Genomic DNA, 8,540 nt, shown 5'->3' with positions numbered 1-8,540 from the left:
TTTTTCAATTACCCCAGAAGGAGTTAATACAAAATAATACATAAGTTACATGTACTCCAAAACTGATTCACTGTCCTCACAGAAAAAAAAAAAAGTTATAGCTTTAGCAAAATAATTATGAAAAAAAAAATCAGGTGTGTCCATAAGGATTGATCTGTCTCATAAAAGTCTTCTAATAGGTTTTGGAGACTCCTTTATTTCTAGGAGCGGTGTCTCTGTGCATCACGATATCTCCTGTCCATCTGCCGCCATTTTTGGAGCTGGAGCGGTGTCAGGAGCTGCGGTGTCCTGCAGGCAGCAGGTGCAGTGCCGCACACGGTACAGCAGGGGGCGGAGCGCTTCTGATGGAACGTCTGGCTGCCGCCGGAATCTGACTTGTTACTCTGTAGCCGCTGACAGCGCGGAGATCACATTGTAGCAGGATTCGAACGTTCGCATAGAATCTTATGTAACAGTCTGGTGAAGCTTTTAAAGGGGACGCTACCATAAACCGTGACACCGCGCACCTCCCCAGTGGGCAACAGCGGGGCTTTGAGAGTAGAAGGGGTTGAGTGTTGACTGATTAGAAGAATTACGCTTCTTCATTGCTTGTCCGTCAGTATTTTGGGGGTGCGGTGTCTCCCATAGCGGTGACTTACGTTTCAGTGCAGCGGGAGAGGATCTGTCTCGATCTTTCTTAAATTTGTGCCGTTGAAGGGGGCGTAGTCGGGGCGGAGTCTCGGGAGAGCGCTCTTTTTTTTTTTCTTTTCAAAAAAAGCTGTAGAGGAAAAAAACCGGCAGCGAGTGAGATAGAGGAGGGGGAGATGATCTGCAGACCCTGGGGGAGAGGCTGAATGCAGACGGGAGAGGGAGGGGAAGCGGAGACCTGCACATGAAGTTGGGCGCAGTCATTGCTAGTAAGTTGGGTGCTGCTGTCACTGCGAGAAGGGTGTGTGAGTGTCGAGGGTGGGGGCCTGCTAGAAGCAGATGGGTGAAGGATCGCTGAGAAGGGAGTGAGAGAAAGCATGAGGGAGGGTGATTGTCGTAAGATTTATTTATTATTTTACCAAGTACTGGGGGCAGATTGGGCAGAAGGGGCTGAATGACAGGAACTGCAACATGGCTGGGGACAGTGACAGGAGAGCTAAGGTCTGAAAAGCTATGGGGTGACAGGAGGGAGAGGAGCTGTCACAGGAGGGAGAGGAGACGTGACATCGAGGAGAGTGCAGTGACAGGAGAGAGGTGATTTGACAAAAGAGAATGCAGTGACTGGTGAGAGGAGATGTCACACAGGAGAGTACAGTGACAGGAGTGAGGAGATGTGACAGAAGAGAATGCAGTGATTGTAGAGAGGAGATGTCACACAGGAGAGTGCAGTGACAGGAGTGAGGAGATGTGACATGGAGGAGAGTGCAGTGAGAGGAGAGAGGTGATGTGACAGAAGAGAATGCAGTGACTGGTGAGAGGAGATGTCACACAAGAGAGTGCAGTGATAGAAGTGAGAAGATGTGACGTAGAAGAGAATGCACAGACAGGGCAGAGAAGATGTGACATGGAGGAGAGTGCAGTGACTGGGGGGAGGAAATGTGACAGGAGAGAATGCAGTGACTGGAGAGATGAGATGTGACATGGAAAAGAGTGCAGTGACAGGAGAAAGGATATGTGACATGGAGGACAGTGCAGTGACAGGAGAGAGGAGATGTGACATAGAAGAGAATGCACTGACAAGGGAGAGATGTCACATGGAGGAGAGTGCAGTGACAGGGGAGAGGAGATGTCATATGGAGGAGAGTGCAGTGACAAGAGAGTGAGAGATAACAAGAGAATGCAGTTAGAGGAGAGATGTGCCATCTAGTACAGAGAGTGCATTGACAGGAGATAAATATGACATCAAGGAGAATACGGTGACAGGAGGAGAAGAGAAGTGACCTGGAGTAGAGATGAGTGACAGAAGGAGATGTCACATGGAGGGCAGTGTGATGACAGCAAGGAAAGCAGTTGTGACTGTGGTGGGGGAGGAGATGCAGAACACTGGCCTTTGTAGCATGTGGAGTGCAGTGACAGGCATATAATTAGTTGTCACAATGTGGGAAGTGCAGTGAAAAGAAGAAAAGTAACAACTTTATATAAAGGAGAGTGCAGTGGTAGGAAAGATGGCCACGGTGGCAAGTAGGACACTAGTCATGTTTGGAGGAGAATATTACGAAGTCTGAGGAAAAAATAAACAAAGAAGACTGCAGTTTTGGGGTAATGGGGTTGTGACCTGGATCTGTGACAGGAGGTAAAGAAACGCAGACATAGAAAAGAGTGAAGAGGGAGGAAGATAATCATCTGGGAGGGGTGAATTTAGGAGCAGGAGAGGATCTATGACCCGGAGAAGAGTGAAATCACCTGAGACAATGAGAGCTGTCACAGGAGGTGTAGTAAGAGAGAGTGCAATGACAGATAGTAATTGCAGAATAGAGAGGATGAGTGTGACATGTGGCAAAGTAGAAAGGGGAGAAAATGTGACAATGAGAGTGCAAGACAGGAGGTAGAATAGGGACAATTAGACTGCAGGGATAGGAGGGAGAATTGGGGCAATCAAATTGTTGGTAAAAAAGAGTAGAGATTTGCCAATGAGAGTGCAGGGACAGAAGAGAAGTGTGTTATGAGAGTGATATGAGTAGTAGAAGGGCAAATTGCTATTCGCTCGAACATTGTAGTTGTAGAAAAAAGTGCAGGAGGGATGAAGTTGCTCTGAAATGGAGGGGGGTTCAGCAACAAAAAGGAGAGAAGTTGACATGAGTGAGAGACCCAATGAAAAGGAGAGTGCAATGACAGCAGTTAGTGTCGCATGTGCATGAAGATGCAATGATTGGGGGCTTGCATTGGAATGTGCATGGATAAGGATCAGAAGAGCAATATGAAGAATGGGGAAAATTCTAATAAACCTATGAAAACAGTGTGAATGGATAGATAAATACCTGCCCAGTAGAGACACTTCGAGCTCAGCCTGGATCTTCTGTTCATACAGCATCTTGGGTGGCAGTCTTGGAGATTTTGCTTATCACTTCAGTCTTGAATGGCTTCTTCCAGGATTTCAAACCAACTATTCTGGTTGCTGTTGGCTGCTGGAATTTCCTTTCTGGAGTTTATTCTGTACCATTTTGGATTTTTACTACTGACCCTCTTTTTTTCTGGAGTTAAAGCTGTGGATCTAGGTTTCCTTCAGTCAAAAATACATGTACTTGCTGGATGTTGCATCATTTCTGGAGGCCAATACATTGGAGACTGGATTCATCAACATGTGAATGTGGAAACGGACTCAAACCACTCCAAAACTGTTTATGGAAGCTGCAAACAGCTTCCCTGGATAATTTAATGTATAGGCGGTATGTCCAGCCTCCCACTTCAAGGTCAACGGCAGCTTCAAGATTTCCAAACTATTCACCCAACGCATTGCTGGTATCTTCCCACTCGATGTGGAATAAAAGGGTTGGGCTGGTTGACAGTCGATTTACAGGAGGATCCGTGTAGTGGTAGAGGGTGGAATATGAGTTATTAGTTATGGTGGGCATTGAATCAATGCTTGAGAAAAGGATAATGACGATCTTAGAAAGGAGACTGATGATGAGAGGGGAATGCAGGAGGACAGTGCTCTGGATTTAGAGGGAGGTGGAGACAGCAGGAAAGTTTTAGCACTGGGCTGAAGATAGAAGGATAGAGAATTGGAGGAGGGGAATCTGGTGATCCTGAGAAGGTGATTTTGTCATATGGAACAAGAGGAGAGAAGAGGGTAAATATTATTTAAAGGGTGGACATGATAGGAAGGGTCTTAATCAGAGGGTAGAAATCTAAGGAAGAGATAAATATTGCAGAGGAGAGATGTATTGAAGGGAAGGGAGGCTTGATGGATGGATATCTTGTGACGGAGGATGGTTGTGAGAGGGTTTAGATGGAGAAGGACAGGACAAAGGTATGGACCTAGAGTCAGTCTTTTTTTTTTCTTGCTGCAGGAGATCTAGACATTAGGAAAAAGAGAACATTTCATAGGAAGGAGAGAGGGGAGGCTGCATAGAGGAAGAGGGGAGGCTGCACAGTGGAAGAGAGGAGGCTGCATAGAAGAGGGGAGACTGCACAATTAGAGGGGAGGCTGCATATAACTAGAGGGGAGGCTGCACAGATTTAGAGATGAGGCTGCACAGATTTAGAAATGAGGATGCACAGAATTAGAGGGGAGGCAGCACAGAAGAAGAACGGAGGCTGCACAGAGGAAGAAGAGGGGAGGCTGCACAGAAGAAGAAGAGGGGAGGCTGCAGGAATATCTGCTCATCACGTGTGCCCGGGGGCGGGTCCTTTTTTACGAGTATTTACTACGATCCCCCTATTAGCTCAGAGCCCAGGCTGTCAGCCTGTTCATGCCATGCACTAATAACCCTCTGTCCTGCCCCGGACCTCTGCCCAGGACCCCAGCCCAGCATGGCAGAGCCTCTTGCAGACTTGATGTCAACAGCCGCTGCCCGAGGGGACCTGGAGCAGCTAGAGGACCTGCTGCAGAGGACGCCCAATGTGGATGCACTTAACCGATTTGGCAGGACAGCCCTACAGGTGGGTGTACGCCCGGGAGATCGGGGGGATAGGGCAGGCTAGCACTGTTGCTTCAAGGGGCTTATTGACATGTCCATTGTGAAATAATGTATAGCAGGCCCTGTGTGCATGAAGGGTTAATGCCTCCCCCTTTGGGGATCTCTCTTTTAAAAACGTACAGTCAGGCGGGGGTTAAACAAAATACTTATTGGCACCAGTGTGTGACAACCCCCCAACATTTTGCAGCCAGGAACGTGTATAGGAGGAAATCGCTGAGTTTCCTCCTATCTATACAATATCATCAGTGTCAAAAATGTCCCAAAAACCCAAACTAAATAAATCCAGCATCCTCCCCATTCATTATTAATTCCGGGCACAAAGGGTTAAGTACCCTGCCAGGTATTCACACTGAGCAAACACAGAACCAAATCTGCTGTCTGCTGCCCTCTGCGCTCTCCTTCCAGACAGGGTGGATCCTGAGCAGATCTCTCGACTTGGGTATCTGACCTTTGTTTTAATTTTCCTTTTTGTTACATTTTCCCTCCTTTCCTTTTTTTTTTACTCCAGGGGCCTAAAACCCCAAATGTCTTTTTATAAAGTAAAAAACTGACCTGATCCCCCTAACTTCTACCAGGCCACAGTCTGCAAATATATAGTAAATGGTCTGCAAAATGGGAGCAAATCATCCGAGCCCAGAGTAGAAGGCATGTCCATAAAGGATGGGGCAGAAAGATTACAAAGTGGGGACTGGGGTATCTAATGTCTGTTTTGTCACCATAATTATTTGCTACAGTGTCCAAAATACAAGGAATAAACGTAACAAAGTGATTAAAAGGGGCGTTTGTGCCATAACAGCCCCATCTTATGTGGGCATAGCCTGGGTATACACTAGTGCTGGTGCATTTCACTTTTTCCCAAATTATTTTACCCTGAGTTCATACAAATCGACATATTAAATCTACTCTAGATTTAATGCCAGGGCTCCATCTTTTCAGAAAAGTCGATTATACTATTCAATATATATTTATCAGAAGACTATTATTGTTAGTTCATGACTTTTGAGAAGCTATTGCAATTATTATCGTCCCTCCCTGTCTAGAAAAGGCTGAGAAAGGCCTGAGTGCACCCTGTCCAAGGGGAGGAAGGTGACAGCAGGGCCCACGTGTGTCAGGCCTCACACATCAGCAGCACAAGTGTGATGTGACTGATGTAACATTGCTAGAAAATGTCTGCCTGGTACACAGCAGCTGCAGCCCTATGGCTATAATGTGGTGGAGGGTGCATATATTTTATATCTACTTCACTTGACTCGATGTAAAAGGCACAGGCCTGAAAACTATTGCTGCATATGAAAGGGCTTATATAGTGCTTGCATTTATCTCTAGACCAGAACCTGCTGGAGGTGAGACAGATGTGATCATCTCTATACATTTCATAGATTAGTTTTCTCAATCATCATTTGGTCGTGTATTATACTGTGCGAGTGAAGTGACATTTTGTATTATAAAATAATATTAGTTATAATGAAAGATGGGGCAGAGGGTGTTACCATCAGTGTGTAACCCTGTGTTTGCTGGACACTAATATATGAAGAATTTTTTTTACTGTCAAACCTCTGCGAGCATCTCCAGGTCTGTACAAATTACATCCTTATTACATCTTGGTACAACAAAGACACACCTTACTGAGATAAGACGCCTATCTATCAAGGTGGCTATATCCAGCACCGCACACTGTGCAAGGCCCCAACCTCCTGCAATTGTCAGGAGTCTGCATTTTTTATATTATCGAAATAAAAATAACAACAAATATTTATACTATATATGTATATATACATATATATATATATATATATATATATATATATATACACACATATATTTAGCACAAATAACTATATAGATAGCTAGTTATACACATATACTATATATATATTTTTGATATATATATATTTAATTAATCTATAGATAGATGGACAAATAGGTAAATAAAATTATAGGTGCAGGACCAGAAAGAAAAAATAGGGGTGCAAAGCCTCCCAGGCAAAAAAAAACACTCCTTCAATTATATAAAAAATGGAGGCAGCATAAAAATGCAGTAATTAACAAAAATATTATAAATTTTATGGCCCATAGTGGTGACGTTTTGGTCCATATGAGGACTTTTCTCAAGCCGTAGGTCCTCGTATGGACTAAAATGTTGTCACTATGTGCCATTAAATTATATATATATATGTGTGTGTGTGATATATATTATTTACTGTTGCAGAGCTGTGTAGATGTGAGATTCCTCCTGTGTTGTATAGATAGATAAATAAAGATTTAAAGATAGAGGACTTGTCCAGACTTTTCGCATCTTCTTTAGAGTGCTGCCTCTATTTTCATATTTTAAATACTACCACAGTTGGACATTTGTTTGGGAGGCCTGGCACCCATTACATGCAATTGTGGTGCTGGTTTTTTTTTTTTTTTTTTTTTTTTTACATAGATAGATAATAGATTGATATACATATATATACGGGTACACACACACACACACACACACACACACACTATATATATATAGATTAAATATTTGTAATTACTTTGAATTGTTACTTTATATAAACAATATGTTAGTGTAAACTGTAATATATTGTTGTTGTTTTTTTAATATATTTCGTGAACATAGATGAAAGCTTCTGATATAACTAGTCTCAGGACAGACTCCGACCTCTTTAAAATTGAGGTCTCTTGCAAATGAAAACATTGCAGTGTTCAATCTTGTTTATTTATGCACATATAATGTAACACATATGGACACATTTAAGTGACGTTGCATTGAGATTTGTTATATATATATATATATATATATATATATATATATATATATATATGTGTGTGTGTGTAATAATGTGTGTGTGTGTGTATATATATATATATATATATATATATATGTACATGTATACTGTATATTTGCTAATGTATATATCGCAGGCCATCTATATATGTATGTATGTACTTTATTAACCTAGTTGTGTGTATAAAGCCATTGCTCACCTACCTATTTATAAGCATAGTATACGCAGACATTTATTTCTAGATAGCTATAGATCTGTGATGATAAGTATTTCATATACATTTTTTGTCTGATATATAATATATGGTAAAGTTATACATGCTGGAAATGTATATGTATAGAGCTGTTACATATGATATGTAGCTGTAATCTTTTTATACTGTAATAAATAAATACAGAAGTGTGAGATATGAGTTATGTGAAATCCACTTTATTGTTAGCATTTTACTGGTTGGGCTGGCAGTATCCCTAGAGTATTGTGACCCCTTTAATGGACTGAGCACCCCCCTCAAGTCTCTTTACAATACACAGACACGGGTCTTGAAGTGATGGAGCGTTGCTAATAGGTGGGCTGTGTTTCTTCCGCAGGTAATGAGGCTTGGATGCCCAGCCATTGCCAGCCTTCTTCTAAGAAGAGGAGCCGACCCCAACTTGCAGGACAGTAGTGGCTTCTCGGTCCTCCATGACACTGCCAGGGCCGGCTTCCAGGACACTATGCAGATCCTTCTGGACTTTCATGCTGATGTCAACCTGCAGGACAAAGATGGCAACATTGCTCTACACCTGGCAGCCAAGGAGGGTCACCTGCACATGGTTCAATACTTGGTTCTGCACACTGACACCCTTGTGAACCACAGGAACAGGAATGGGGACACACCCTTTGATTTGGCTAGGATGTACAACAGGGAGCATGTGGTGGTGTGGCTCCAGACTAATGCCAGGGGTCAAGCTGGAAATGGGTAGTGATGCCAGGGGCCAATTAGGAGATGAGCAGCCAAGCAGAAGTCAGCCTGCAGATAAGAAGGGAATTAATTAGCAATATTGGCTCCTTCCAATATTATCATGGACTTCAAAGACATTTTATGAAGCTAATAACTATTGACTTGTTGGGAAGCTATAGGCATCTGCTGGCTGGATGGTAACTGATGTGTGGG

General features: G+C 43.1%; 1 protein-coding gene across 3 annotated transcripts in view; it reads left to right on the top strand.

Annotated features, from left to right (window-relative positions):
• Positions 1-745: 745 nt before the first annotated feature.
• The window catches only part of CDKN2C (cyclin dependent kinase inhibitor 2C), an 8,505-nt gene continuing 710 nt past the window's right edge, over positions 746-8,540 (top strand). Inside the window, exons 1-3 of one of the 3 annotated variants that reach the window (XM_073643496.1) lie at positions 746-896; positions 4,427-4,569; positions 7,975-8,540. The exon at positions 7,975-8,540 is cut by the window's right edge and continues 710 nt beyond it. In XM_073643496.1, the coding sequence (XP_073499597.1) occupies positions 872-896; positions 4,427-4,569; positions 7,975-8,349 (543 nt within the window). In that variant the 5' untranslated portion in view covers positions 746-871 and the 3' untranslated portion in view covers positions 8,350-8,540. Of the gene's footprint in view, positions 897-2,995; positions 4,570-7,974 lie in introns of all 3 variants that reach the window. The other 2 variants (XM_073643497.1, XM_073643499.1) reach the window with 2 other exon arrangements.

The sequence above is a fragment of the Phyllobates terribilis genome, unplaced genomic scaffold (assembly GCF_046119375.1).
Source record: "Phyllobates terribilis strain yellow unplaced genomic scaffold, ASM4611937v1 Scaffold_8__6_contigs__length_399053987, whole genome shotgun sequence".
In the NCBI taxonomy this organism is placed as follows: Eukaryota; Metazoa; Chordata; class Amphibia; order Anura; family Dendrobatidae; genus Phyllobates; species Phyllobates terribilis.
Note: the sequence above shows the minus strand (reverse complement) of the source record. Positions and strands in the feature narration are given on the sequence as shown.